The 13,691-nt window shown below is 51.5% G+C and overlaps 2 protein-coding genes across 4 annotated transcripts; one reads left to right on the forward strand and one right to left on the reverse strand.

Moving 5' to 3' along the window:
- The first annotated feature begins 52 nt into the window (after window positions 1–52).
- PHKG2 (phosphorylase kinase catalytic subunit gamma 2) lies at window positions 53–9,347 on the forward strand. 2 transcript variants are annotated; one of them, NM_001142889.1, is given in 10 exon segments: window positions 53–158; window positions 489–601; window positions 4,044–4,219; window positions 4,477–4,531; window positions 5,691–5,756; window positions 5,840–6,003; window positions 8,156–8,246; window positions 8,347–8,500; window positions 8,573–8,698; window positions 8,796–9,347. In NM_001142889.1, coding segments are annotated over 9 exon segments (1,221 nt in total). In that variant the 5' UTR covers window positions 53–158; window positions 489–506; the 3' UTR covers window positions 9,090–9,347.
- On the reverse strand, window positions 5,228–13,278 carry CFAP119 (cilia and flagella associated protein 119). Of its 2 annotated transcripts, XM_004020911.6 has the most exons (9): window positions 12,973–13,278; window positions 12,612–12,643; window positions 11,972–12,037; window positions 11,626–11,795; window positions 11,034–11,104; window positions 10,723–10,839; window positions 10,573–10,642; window positions 10,406–10,495; window positions 5,228–9,651 (listed from the first exon to the last, which is right to left on the reverse strand). In XM_004020911.6, exons 1-9 carry the CDS (start codon window positions 13,174–13,176, stop codon window positions 9,473–9,475), a joined length of 999 nt encoding a protein of 332 aa, XP_004020960.2. In that variant the 5' UTR covers window positions 13,177–13,278; the 3' UTR covers window positions 5,228–9,472. The 2 variants fall into 2 exon arrangements, with proteins under 2 accessions (XP_004020960.2, XP_011959783.2); XM_012104393.5 differs by lacking the exon at window positions 10,723–10,839.
- Window positions 13,279–13,691: the final 413 nt, after the last annotated feature.

Below are 13,691 nucleotides of genomic sequence, written 5' to 3' on the forward strand. Positions count from 1 at the left end.
ACCTCAGTCTTTGGGTGGCTCTATCCATTGGCGGACAGAATGGGGGCGGGGCCTGAGGTCTTCGCCGGCACAGCCTGCGGGTAAGGTAGGAGGCTAGGGGCGAACCCCGCGACAGGGCGGCCTCTGATCGAGTCTGGCTTCTCTCTCCGCCCCCGCTGGTGAGCCCGCGCGAGACCCTGCGCCCCCTCCCCGCGCCCGCCCAAGTGCGCCTGCGCAGCAACAGCCTCCCGTCCGGGTGCCCCTTCCCCTCTTCCTCCGTACCTTTTCCCTCCCCCTCCCCCGTCCCCTCCCTGCCTTGCCATCCCATCCCAATCCCTAAGGCCCTTTCTTGGGGTCTCCTCTATCCCGATCCTTCCCCCACCCCGTCCCCATCCCCCAGGATCCTGGCTCCCCAGCCACAAGGGCTGCGCCTCCGCGAGCCGCGATGTGCGTCCTTTCAGAGCCTGTGGGCCTCCTTGCCCTCACTGCCCTCCGTTTCCTCCTCACAGGCCCCCACCTCTTTCAGAATGACATTGGACGTGGGGCCAGAGGATGAGCTGCCCGACTGGGCTGCGGCCAAAGAATTTTATCAGAAGTACGACCCTAAAGACGTCATTGGCAGGTAAGGCCACGTCTAGGGAAACAGAGGTCCAGAAAGATCAGGTCCTAGCCAGGATACACATTTCCCATGCTTGCTTGCTTACTTTAGTCACTAAGTCGTGTCCGACTCTTGCGACCCTATGGAGTATAGCCTGCCAGGCTCCTCTGTCCATGGGATTCTCCAGGCAAGAATACTGGAGTGGGTTGCCATTTCCTGCTCCAACACATTTCCCTTGAAAGTTCTAAATGGGAAAGTTCAGTGGTGAGTGGAGAAACATTTGGTGACTAGACTCTTTTTCTGAGTCAGCCCCTATTTTTTCACCAGTTCATTCATGTATGTGTTCAACAAACATAATTCAAGCACCTACTGTTTGCCAGACACAAAGGTAAACATGGGGAGGTTAGAAGAGATGTTTATGCCCTGGAAAGTGAAACTGAAAGTCTCTTAGTCCTGTCCGACTTTTTGTGACCCCATGGACCATATATGCCCTGGAGGTACTCCAAGTAAAGTGATGGAAAGAGACACAGGAACATTCAAGTAGCATTAGGCTGTGTAAAAAGTACTGTTGGGTCTCAGAAAACCACAGCTTCCCAGAAGGAGTGATATTTGGGTCTTGAAGGATGACTAGGAGTTCAGCAGGCATCACATAGAAGGAAAGCTTCACCTGTAAAGGCAGTGGCTAATACGTTTATTCATCAAGGTTTCCAAAGCATGTACAATGTGCTGGGTGCCCTGGAGATGTGAGACCCACATCCTACATCTTATAAAATTTCTGTTCTCCTGGAGTCTATATTAGAGTGTGGAGAGAGACAATAAACATGAAAACAAGTTAAAGTTCAGTGTAAGTGCTAGGGAGAAAATAATAAATAAGGTGATGGAACAAGAGTAATTAATGGAGCTGAGACTTGAAGAATGAGAATGAACAGATGATACACTGAGGCAGGATATATTCCAGGCAGAGGGAAGGGTAGTGCAAAGGCTCAGCACAGCAAAGAACCAATTAAAGCAATAGATAGAAGATTATAGTGGCCAGAGTGTGTTAAGAGTGGGAAAAGTTGGAAGAAGGACTACCCACCTGGCAGTTCAGTGGTTAAGACTATACTCACAAGGTCATGATGACAGAGGGATGTCTCTAGGACCTTGGGAAGCAATTCATTCAGTAAGATATGTTGGCCTGATTTAAGGAGTCATGGGGCAGGAGTGGGGGAAGGTTCCTTGGTGGTCTAGTGGTTACGATTCTGGACTTTCACTGCCATGGCCCAGGTTCAATCCCTGGTTGAGGAACTGAGATCCCACAAGCTGTGTGATGTAGCTAAAGAAAAGGAGGGGAGGGTAGCATCTGGGTATGAATGTTGAAGTCATGGAAGTGGATAAGATTACTGAGAGTGTACGTAGCCTGAGAACAGGAGGGCCAAGGATGGGATCTTGGGGAAGTCTTTACATTTAAGGGGTGGGCAGGGCTTCCCTGGCGGTTCAGATGGTAAGGAATCTGCCTGTAATGCAGGAGACCCAGCTTCAATCCCTGAGTCAGGAAGACCCTCAGGAGAAGGAAGTAGCTACCCGCACCAGGATCCTTGCCTGGAGAATTCCATGGACAGGAGCCTAGAGGGCTGCAGTCCGTGGGGTTGCAAGGAGTTGAACATAACTCAGTGACTAACACTTTCACTTTCAGAGAACAAGATACTAGGCTGTATCAGTAGGAAAAGTTTGGAGTTTGAGTCCAAAGACTCAGGTTTTCCAAGTTGGTGGTCATGACATATAATAGGAAGGCTTAATTAAAAGGGAATGCTCCTACAGGTAAAATACTGTAGGATACCAGAGAAGGGAGTGCTCCCTTCTTCCTGGAGAATAAATGAAGAATTGGTTGACATTGCATTTACTTTGAGTCTTAAAGCAGAGATTCTTCGAGGAATGGCTTCAGAGGATCTTTGACTCATCCCCTGAAATTATAAAAATGTTGGGTATGTGTGGCAGAGGTCTGCAGCTTTTCACAAATTCTCAGAGGTTCATTGAAAGATGAATAATAACTAGACCAAGGACCTGAAACTCCAATGCCCTTACTATTTGGGCAGGAAATTAAAACTGTGAAGTGGCCAAGAGTAAAAGAGTAGAAAGTGGTTGAGCCTTGTGGCAGCTGGAGGGTTCTCAGCCACCTAAGAGATGTGAATTCAGATTTGTAGAGAACAGTGCCCTTGTCACAGTGTAATGTATCTGTGTTAAGCTGGAGGACCAATAGTTTGTATCCATTGATTGAAGCAGAGAGGCAGGTGAGAGGCATTTCAAGCAAAAGAGTTCCATAAATGCAGGGAGGCCCTGGGAACACAGAAATGAGGTTATGTGAAGGGCAGCCAGGGAACCAGAATGTGAAATGTGGTATGAGGACAGATTCTGGAGAGATTTGCACCTTAGCCTGAAGTACTTGTAGGGTCATACGGAGTTGGTAACAGAGCCCAAGCCAGGAAATCCCTGTCTAGGACTTTGTCTCTTCTCTTTTCTTTTGTTTGTGCTATCCGGTTTCCAGGATCTTAATACCCTGACCAGGGATGGAACCTGAGTCCCCTGCAGTGGATGTGTGGAGTCCTAACCACTGGACCACCATTGAATTCCCTAGGACTTTGTCTATTTTTTTTTTGACTGCTCTGGCTCTTCATTGCTGCACCCAGACTTTCTCTTGTGGCAGAGCACAGCCTCTGGAGCATGAGCTCAGTGGTTGTGGCACCTGGGCTTAGTTGCCCCTTGGCATGAGGGATCTTCTCAGAGCAGAGATCAAACCTGTGTCCCCAGCTGTAGCAGGTGGATTCTTAACCACTGGACCACCAAGAAAGTCTCCTAGGGCTTTGTCTTTACAAAGCCAAATGGGCTTTCCTGTCTCTGCTTCATTAATGCCTTTCAGCATCCCTTAAGGATGCTGTTGGCTACATTTCAGAGCTGATGAAGTGGGAGCCCAGAGACCTTATGTCAGGGAGTCACTTAGAGGTTAATTAGTGGCAATTTGGGGCCTAAACCCAAGATCTGCCTCTCAACTTTGGTCTTCTAGTCAATGGCCCAATGTTTATTTCACCTGAGGTATTGTAGGGGAAGTTTGGGATTTAGATGGGATAACCATGGAAGTGCGTAAAATCTGGAGGGGGCCTTAGGTCACTTCTTCCCGCCTTCTCCTTGTGGGGTTCAGGGGCATGGGGCAGGTTTAGGGGCTCAGTGTCTGGGCTCACATCCAGAGGGAGTGGCAGAGCCTGGACCCCTGCCTCCCTGCCCTGTGAGCTCGATGTTGCTCCTTGTGCCCAGGTCTCTGACTGAGGCTGCTGTGAAGCTCCACTGGGCCAAGGTGAGCTCCTTAGGAAGTCACCTTGTCTAGCTGGGTCTCCGGAGTCTGGTGCAGAGGATGTGAGGCTGCCGAGGCTCCACTCTGCATGGAAACGAGAGGGCAGGAGGCCCTGACTCGTGCATTGTCCAACTCTGGCAGAGGAGTGAGCTCTGTGGTCCGCCGCTGTGTTCATCGGGCTACTGGCCAGGAGTTTGCGGTGAAGATCATGGAGGTGACAGCCGAGCGGTTGAGTCCTGAGCAGCTGGAGGAGGTGCGAGAGGCCACGCGGCGGGAGACGCATATCCTTCGCCAGGTCGCCGGCCACCCCCACATCAGTGAGGCTGCTTTCCCCACTCCTGTTAGCCCAGCCCACCGCCCACCTGCCCCAGCACTGCCTCTACACTCTGCTCCCTTGCTCCTGGCTCTGCTGCACCTCATCAAAGTGTGGCCAGCCTTTGGGCCCCTCCTGCCTCCTCCGGTTCTCCTTCCTTCCCAGGAACGGCCCCCTGCTGCCTCAGGGTGGAAGAGGCCCTCTGGTGTGCAGCTGCTCCTTTCCATCTCTGTCTCTCTGCCTCTCTGCCTCTTTCCCCAGTCACTCTCATCGATTCCTACGAGTCTTCTAGCTTCATGTTCCTGGTGTTTGACCTGTGAGTATCCCCCTCCCTGACCAAAAAGCCTCTTCCTCTCCTCCTCGCACTTCCCCAGCCTTACAGCGCAGTGGGCTGAAGACCACCCTGCTCACACCTTCCTCTGCTCCGGCTCAGACCTGCCAGCCCAGGGTGCGGGCCCTTTTTCCTAGGTGCCCTGATTGAGGCAAGTTCTTCAAGAGTCTTAGTGACCAACTAAATATAAAGGGTCTTCATGAGACTCTGTTTTAAGAGGAAGGTGTTCATTCATGAACTGACCATGTATAAACAGACTTTTCCCTCACCCGTCTTTCAATCTTTAACACTCACCACTGGAATCTCTCTGCCCATCGATTCTTTTTCTGGTTGGTCTGAATCTGAATGTCAGATATTATACGGTGCTATAATGCAAGCCAGTTACAAAGGAAATTCAAAAGAGAATGGTTCCGATACCAGATGTTTAAGAAAGGCACTTGGGAGAAATTTACAAAGTCTTCAGACAGAAATGACCTCTGCCAAAGTGGAGGGCAAGTAGGAAGTGTCTGCTTTACCACCATGCAACAGTGTTGCAGAATCTGATGTGTTCTTTATTTCAAGAATTGCTACAGAGTTGCAATTATAACCTCAGTTTTTAAAGAGACATAAAGTAAGCAAAATTCAAAGTAAAGTCCTATTCAACTTTTTTGCTGCTATTAACTGTGAAATTTTGGCCCATGGTCTAAACAGGTTCACTTCAAAAGGCTTTTTTTTTTTTTTTTAATGTATTGTCAGATAACAGGGACTTCCTGTAAATGATCATTTATTGCTAAAATAGCCCCCTTGTGGCACAATGCAGTTTTTTTTTTTTTTTTGTAATGTAGCCACGCTATGCAGCTTGTGAGATTTTGGTTCCTTGACCAGGGATCAGACCTGCAGCCGTTGCACTGGAAGCACAGTTTCTGAACTGCTGAACTGCTAGGGACATCCCACAGTGCAGAGATTATGACCGCTGGCACATTGGACCAAACTGCCCCTGACATCTGGTTCACTCTTGGAGTGCTTTGTCTCTAGGCCCTCTCATTTGCTTACAGAGGGATCTTCCTTGACTGGCCTCTTCCGTGGTATTTGTTGTGAGCACTCGCTTATTTTCTCAGCCTCCGCTGTGAGCTGCACCCATCTCCCAACCCCTCCTGTCCCTTAGGATGCGGAAGGGAGAGCTGTTTGACTATCTCACAGAGAAGGTGGCCCTCTCAGAAAAAGAAACCAGGTAATGGCTGAGCCTGCAGCCCGTGGGATGAGCAGGGGGTGGGGCGGGGCAGGGAGAAGCAGAGGAGACTGCGCCTCCCCCAGGTCCATCATGAGGTCTCTGCTGGAAGCAGTGAGTTTTCTCCACAACAACAACATCGTACACCGAGACCTGAAGCCTGAGAATATTCTCCTAGATGACGATATGCAGATCCGACTTTCAGATTTTGGGTTCTCCTGCCACCTGGAACCAGGCGAGAAGCTTCGAGGTGAAGGGACCTGGTGCTCTGAGGGGCTTGGGAGGGATGGAGGCTCAGGCTTGGGACTGGTTGGCTGAGTCTGAGAACTGGGTCCCATGGAAAGTCAGTGAGCGCTTGCCAGCTACCCACTGGGTGCAAAGCTTAGTGTGCAAATGGAAGTGGGTTCCCTGCCCTGGGGAGGATGGAGTGAATAGATCATGGCACACAGCAGGCAGGGGGCCATGCCGGAGAGCCAGGAGGAAGGAGCACCGATTCAGATGTGGGGACCCACAGAGGAAGGGGCTCGGACCTGGACCTGGGGAGGCTGGGCTTGTCATAGGAAGAAAAAGATGGGGAGAGAGGGACAGTGGGGCTTCCCAGGTGACTCCAGTGGTGAAGAACCCACCTGCCAATGCAGGAGGCATGGGTTTGATCCCTGGGTTGGGAAGATCCCCTGGAGGAAGGCATGGCAACCTACTCCAGTATTCTTGCCTGGAGAATCCATGGACAGAGGAGCCTGGTGGGCTGCAATCCATAGGGCTGCAAAGAGTGGAACACAACTGAAGTGACTTAGCACACACTCAGTGACAGAAGGGCTCAGCTGCACCTTTGGGGTCTGGCAGAGGCAGGGCCACGGTGTGCTGCTCAAATGCCATGAGGAGCCTGATGTGGCCCGACAGTGCTGCTCACTTGATCCCTTGGGACTCAGGGTCCCCTCACATTAACACATTTGTTGTGACAACCATGTCTAAGGCAAGTGGCGAACTAGACAAAATTAACTGCGGGACTCCCCAGAGCCTTTAATAGGCCGCTTCCTCTCTTTCAGTGGCTCTGCCCTGGGCTTCTTAACAGCTAACCTTCACTGGTTAACCTTCATGAGTTTCAGCAAGCTCTGGGAGATTGTGAAGGACGGGGAAGCCTGGTGTGCTTCAGTCCATGGGATCACAGAGTCGGACGCGACTGAGCAACTGAACCACCACCTTCACTGGGCACTTGCTCTGAATCAGGCAGCACATGGAGTCTTTATATGGCTTGTTTCTCTAGATCCTCTTAACTCTGAAATCGTATCTGTGTCTCTCTTTTATAAATGGGCTTAATGAGGTGAAGTGACGTGCCCAAGGTCATGTGTGATTTGAACTTGGGCAGTATGACTCCAGAGCTCATGCTCTTACTCTGTGGACTTACTCTTCCACGTGCAGGTATTTTTCTCCCTTTGGGCTCCCACACACGCTTCTCCATTCTGAATCATTTTTGCCCCTTCCCACTCCACCATCTCCCATGGCTTGGATAATTCAGTTTTTTTACTTGAAAGCTCCAGGTCAGGGTAGAGCCGCTGCTTTTTGCTCTTAGATCTCCCCCCCTTCATGATACACGTCTTACGCTGTTTATGTGCTTCCTGGTAGATGGTAAGCTTACTAAGGGCACGTTGAATTTGCCATTGTGTCTAGTATGGTGCTTGGCACACAGGAGGTGTTCAGTAAATAGTTTATCCAGGAAGGAATTTGCCAAGAGAAAGTCAGTTTCTCAGTTCAGGCCTCTTAAGACCTCTTGGAAGTGTGCCACGGATCACAGTGCACCTGCTAGAGTGGAAGAACTGGTGCCAGAAGTGGTAGAAGAAAGTAAAATACCGGCTTTGATCAAGTCATGCAAGGCTTTGTGCTTTAGGAATCTAGACTTGGCCCTGAGGCCATGATGGAAAGCCAGAGAAGGGTTTTCAACAAAGGACACAGCCAGAATGTGCCTTAAGACATCCCATATTCCTATACACTCCCCTGAGTTGAGTGGTGGTTCCACTAACCGCAGTAGAGATTCTAGGAGGAGGATTAGATTTGGGCAGAAAGGAATGCAAAAGATTTAATTTCAGTTTTCTATGTGTGTATGTATATAAAACATGGTAATAAGTTGTGTGAGGTGAGGGTTGGTGGAGGAAGCAAATGATACAGTTGGATAGTGCTTTGAAGTCAACCTAAACACCAGGTTTTCCCAGGAAGGCCACCAGGAGCCTTGGTAGGTACTTGTTCATCAAAGTGAGGCTCTAACACTAAGACTTGGCAAAAGGCTGGCAGGTGCAGGATGGAAACACCTGTGGCCCTGGTGGTGGTGAGGCTCGAGCAGAAGTCTGGTGTGAAGGGTCCTTGAGGGGGCTGGTGACACCCCATCCATTTCAGGCCTCTCTCCCCAGAGTTGTGTGGGACTCCAGGGTATCTAGCACCAGAGATCCTTAAGTGCTCCATGGATGAAACTCACCCAGGCTACGGCAAGGAGGTCGATCTGTGAGTTTCCCATTCCCTGCCCTTCCCTCCTCCTTTGTGTACTGTTCTTCAACACCTTTGCTTATCACCTGGTCCCCACCTCCCCACTCCTCTTTCCCAGCTGGGCCTGCGGGGTGATCTTGTTCACACTCCTGGCGGGCTCCCCACCATTCTGGCACCGACGCCAGATCCTGATGTTACGTATGATCATGGAGGGCCAGTACCAGTTTAGTTCACCCGAGTGGGACGACCGTTCAGACACTGTGAAAGACCTGGTGAGCTGGGGCTGCGAGTGGGCAAGGAGAGAGGCCCAAGAGCTGCCCCTCATGCTCTGGGGTTTCCCCTAGATCTCCAGGCTGCTGCAGGTGGATCCTGTGGAGCGCCTGACAGCTGAGCAAGCCCTACAGCACCCATTCTTTGAGCGCTGTGAAGGCAGCCAAGCCTGGAACCTCACCCCCCGCCAGCGATTTCGGGTAAGCCTGAGCGTGTCAGGGTCTAGGCCTGCTCCTCTTCCCAGGATTTTTCTTATGGTGACTGTGCCAGTGGAGCTCACACCACCCCCCTTCCTAGGTGGCAGTGTGGACCGTGCTGGCCGCTGGACGGGTGGCCTTAAGTGCCCACCGTATCCGGCCACTGACCAAGAGTGCGCTGTTGAGGGACCCTTACGCGCTGCGGCCAGTGCGGCGCCTGATTGACAACTGTGCCTTCCGGCTCTACGGACACTGGGTGAAGAAGGGTGAGCAGCAGAACCGGGCAGCCCTCTTCCAGCACCGGCCCCCAGGGCCTTTTCCCATGATGGGCCCTGAAGAGGAGGGGGACTCGGCTGCTATCGCCGAGGATGAGGCCATGCTAGTGCTGGGCTAGCACGTCATCCCGGAGGATGCAGAACTCTCCAGGAGAAGGTTCTTTATCATTCCAGCCCCTCTGGGCTCTGGCCACAGGCCACCATTGGCCAGGCCCACCACTAATCATACTATCATAGAGACCAGTGTGGTACACCTATCCCCGCCAGCCAGGGCTTTGAGATCAGAGCTGGGGTGGAAGAGAGCCACCAGGGCGCCACGCCTGGCCTTATCTGTGCTGCCTGCACCACGTATGCAATAAAACCTGCTACATGCCTGAGAGAGCCAGTCCCCTGTGTCGTGTCTGGCTTCAGCAGGGAAGCTCAGAAGGTGTTCAGGAGGGGGTGGGGTGGGGCGTGGTGGGGCCACTTTGGCCCAGGCCTTTATTGGGGAAAACGCAGGGAGTCACTTGGTCTTGTTCTTGCCTTTGCCTGGAGGTAGCTGGAGGGGCCGCTCGAGGGTGGTCAGCTTGCTGCTGAGCCTTTCCTCACTGGCTTTGAGTCGCTCCTCTACCAGTTGTTGGAGCTGCCGCAGCTCCTTGTTCATCTGGGTCTTGATGTAGGCTCGGAGGATGGAGACCTGGCCTGCAGGGGCGGGGAAGAAGGGGCGGGTCAGGGGAGAGGCCATGGGGCTGAGGGACTGCCCCCTAGCCAGGCATGCATGACCTTCAAGGGGGACTACCCCAGGAGTGACCCAGCTGGCAGTGTTTCTTCAATTCAGGAAATGTCAGCCAGCCCTTCTAGAAGAGAAAGATGGGCAGAGGGTTTGTGTACGCTGCATTTCCCAATTGCTCCTTTAGCAGCTGTGTGACCTCAAGCAGGTGATTGAACATTTTTATGCCTCAGTTTCCTCCTGTGTAAAATCCAGTGATAACACTTAGCGACTAGGATTGAGAGAGGAGTAAACGGGTTAATATGTGTAAAATGCAGGAATTCCTTGGTGGTCCAGTGATTAGGATTCCATGCTTCCACTTGGGCCACAGGTTCAATTCCTGACTGGGGAATTAAGATTCCACAGGCCACTTGGCACAGGCAATATATGTATATAAAATGCTTAAAACAAGGCCTGCCTAGCACATAGTATTGCCAGATGTGTGCTGGCTGTTACTGTCGTTGGTTTTATAATCCTTTTCTGGAGCTTCTGCCTCACTCCCAGCAGCTGTGCTTTTTTATTTTGTGGCATCTTGGAACATCTTGGAACATGCATTCTCCATAAGGAATCATTTGGAGAAAGGACACCATGACTGAAACGAAAAATCTGAAGTCCTGATGTGATCTAAACCCTGCATTTCACACCTGCCCAAAGTCACAGGGAGCCCCAACCCCTCCAGGTCCTCACTTGGCTCTGGCTCTGGCTGGACCACTGTTTCCGGTTCCACCTCCTGTGCGATGACTGCCTGCTGTTCCACTTCTCCTCCCTTTTCTTTCTCTGTAAGCCAGAAGCAGGAGGAGGCTTCAGCCCCAGCCCCAGTGCAGTCCAGCTCTCGCCCCGGCATTCTCCCTTACCTGTCTCATCCTCTGACCAGAGGCTGGGTGGCTTTAGCCCCATGTAAGTCAAAGAGAGATCCAGCCGCACCTGGGAAGAGGGAGGAAATCAACTGCACTGGGGAAAGAGGAGAGACGAGGAGTGGCCTCTTGTAGCCCCTAGCCCAGTACCTGGGGTGTGAAGACATATTTGTAGAGCTTGAAATGGCGGAAGTAGGTATTCACCACATAATCCGCCAGGGCCAGCAGCTGTTCCTCCTTAAAGAGGTCAATACTGAAAGGGGGGCGCTGTGGAGATGATTGGGAGTTAGAGGACTGACCACCTCCCGAAACCATCACCTTTTCTCCAAGTGCCTGGCGGTCCAGGAGCAGGAAGAGCCCACTGGGGCCTTCAGAGGAAGATAAGGGTAATGAGTTTGAGAGAGGGTGGGAGGCTGGGCTGGACCTTATGGGGGTGGGGGGATGGGGAGAGTGAAACTGACCCTGACTCCGTGGCAAAAAAGAACACTGGTGAAGTAGCGGTAACATTCCTCCACGTTGCCCAAGGGGGTTTCTGGGAGGGAAAGCAAGATATGACATTGAGTCCCCTCCCTGATAATCACATTTTACTCACTCAGCAGCTACTTACTGATCTTAAGCTTTAGGATCTAGGCAACAAATATTGAGTACCCACTCTGCACTGTTCTAGGCACTAAACAAGACAGACAAGGTCCTGCCCTTAAGAGGTATATATTCCAGTGGAAGTGACAGGAAAGCATAATTTAGCTCTCATTAAACATTCTGTAGAAAATGGGTTTCAGGAATAAAGAGCTGTTTTATTGAGCACTGTGCATATATTTACACATATTACACATAACATTTCTCAGAACAGTTTAATAACTTTAGTGTCGTAGCCTGATTACAGATAAGGAGATAGAGGATTTCAAAGGTGAAGTAACTTGTGTGTGATAACTTCTGTGATGACAGAACAAAGATTCCAGGTGGTAATCCTGCTGTTACTTCCCCTGATCACTTGTGCCAGCCTCCTCCTCCTCTGCCCTGGACTCAGGCCCTCGGGGAGCCCCCTCCTCTTACCAATACAGGCCTTGTGAAGATCTTGGAGCAGGGCACAAGCTGTTGAGGTCTGCTCCAGGGAGAAGCCCTGCTGGCGGCAGAAGATGAGTGCATGGGAGAAGAGGTCCAGAGTGATGGCATCCCGCAGGCTCTTCTCAGGGGAACCTAGTCCCAACAGCTCAGCCAGCACCCTTGGGAGAGAGAGACGGAATCAGTGACAACTAGAGTCTCCCTTCCCTGCTCCACACTAGTGCACAACAGGCTTTGGAGCCAGGCATTCCTCATGCCTTCCCAGCCCACCTCCCCCTCAGCTGTCCCCCAAAGCTAGCTCTTCCCCTCCCTACTCCCCGCCACCCCCCGCCCATACTCCCTCATCTCCTCAGTGCTGGCTGTCTTCTCCAGCATGTGCATGGAATGGATGTCCAGGTACTTCCTGTCATAGGAACAGAGGGAAAAAACGTGTTGGTGTCCATCATGCATTAGTTTGATGATACGACTGTGGTGGTGAGTGCATTGGACTGGGAACCAAGAGACCTGAGTTAGAGGTTTGGCCCTTCCACTAACTTGCTGTGTCACTTTAAGTAGGTCACTTTCCTCTCTGGGCGTCACTTTTTCCATCTGTAAATGGCTTAAATGAACTTTTAGAATCCTCTTCATTTATAAAACCTAGAGTTAGGAAACTTGAGTTCTGGGTTCTGCCTCTCCCGTGCTGTTTAACTGGGCAAATTTCCCTCTGTGAGCCTCGCTGTCCCCATTTGTACAATGCTCCATAGAGGCAACGATACATTTACATTCTCAGTCTTTGGCTACCTTCTTCTCACACTCTGTCTTTGGACTGGGACAGCAGGAGACCTGGCTTATAGTCATCTTAGGTAATTGCATCTCTGGGCCTCAGTTTCCTCATCTGTAAAATGGGGATACCAGTGCTGTTTGACAGGATTGTTGGGAAGCCCTAAAGTAATAATACAAGTGTGAAGGGTAACTTTCCCCCAAAACTTTATACTCACCATATACAGATCCGGGGCTGGGGCAGCGGTGGCTGCGGAGAGAAAGCGAATTGGGAAAGGCAGGGCTGTGTTGTTTCTGGCCCCTAGTTCTTGGCAAGTTGCGAATCTCTTATCGGCCTAAGAACGTGCTAAGTTGCCTTCTCATCTTGAGGACTAGATAGGAGCAATGCTGGCGGGCTGGGCTTCAGCGATCCCTAAGTACTATTCATGAGCATATTAACAAGCGGGGTCACACACCTCTACCTCCTCACCAAAGCAGCCCGGGGAAACTTCTTAAACTTTAGTAAACATAACGTCGGGTGGCGCCCAGACGGGGAACCCTCTTTAAACATCCATGATCAGATCACTGTCCCGTCCTCACCGGGAACAAGTTGGCTGCAGGATCGATATCGACATCCACCGAAGCCACGGTCCCGGATTCGGTCCGCACACCTGTTCCCATACGCGTGGCCGATTCATCCAATGAGCTGAAGTCTTTTTCGGGTTCTCGCCGCAGTTCGTAGTGCTGTACAAGCTCCGACTGCATTTTTAGTCCCTGGAGTTGGCTGGACTTCCGGCAGATCATCTTGTCGCTCTTTTGTGCTGGGGGTCACCACAGAATCTGTCTTGTCTCGGTTCTGGGACAGCCGGTTCTCAGGCAGCCACTGCCAAGGCCTGGCCCTCTATCGACGCTCCAGCCAATTTGCGATGCAGAGATGCCCGGGGCAGCCAATCCGCTGGCGGCGTCTCCCTGGTCTCAACGGTGACCGTTGCTAAGGGAATTCCTGGAGCCGGGGAAAAGTGTATGGCTCTCTCCAATCAGTGAGAAGAGAGTGCGCGAGCGTAATAAGATGCAAGCCCCGCCCTCATAGCCTCCTTTCAAAGTTGCTAATCTGGGGCAGGCGTTGTCTTTAGGACTGGAAAGTAAACCTGTGTTATCGGTTACCATGGGAACTGTTTACTGGCCAATCCCGGAGAGAAGAGGGTTCGGAAGGAAACCCAAACAGACCCGAGAGGCGGGACAAAACGAGACCAATAGAAACAGGAAATTAAGACTATTTCGCCACATCCGGGACTGCCCCTGGCGCCTGCGCTCTGTGC

Source organism: Ovis aries, chromosome 24, assembly GCF_016772045.2.
Source record: "Ovis aries strain OAR_USU_Benz2616 breed Rambouillet chromosome 24, ARS-UI_Ramb_v3.0, whole genome shotgun sequence".
NCBI classification, from domain to species: Eukaryota; Metazoa; Chordata; class Mammalia; order Artiodactyla; family Bovidae; genus Ovis; species Ovis aries.

Bases quoted from the DNA above. Each gene is read 5' to 3' on its own strand.
- PHKG2 (XM_042239694.1), top strand. From the start codon at position 507: ATGACATTGGACGTGGGGCCAGAGGATGAGCTGCCCGACTGGGCTGCG. The intron at 602-4,043 runs GTAAGGCCACGT...CAACTCTGGCAG, and splicing joins CCTAAAGACGTCATTGGCAG to AGGAGTGAGCTCTGTGGTCC. The intron at 5,757-5,839 runs GTAATGGCTGAG...CGCCTCCCCCAG, and splicing joins CTCTCAGAAAAAGAAACCAG to GTCCATCATGAGGTCTCTGC.
- CFAP119 (XM_004020911.6), bottom strand. From the start codon at position 13,176: ATGATCTGCCGGAAGTCCAGCCAACTCCAGGGACTAAAAATGCAGTCG. The intron at 12,038-12,611 runs GTGAGTATAAAG...TTCCTATGACAG, and splicing joins CAGCCCCGGATCTGTATATG to GAAGTACCTGGACATCCATT. The intron at 11,796-11,971 runs GTATGGGCGGGG...CTCTCTCCCAAG, and splicing joins AGCACTGAGGAGATGAGGGA to GGTGCTGGCTGAGCTGTTGG.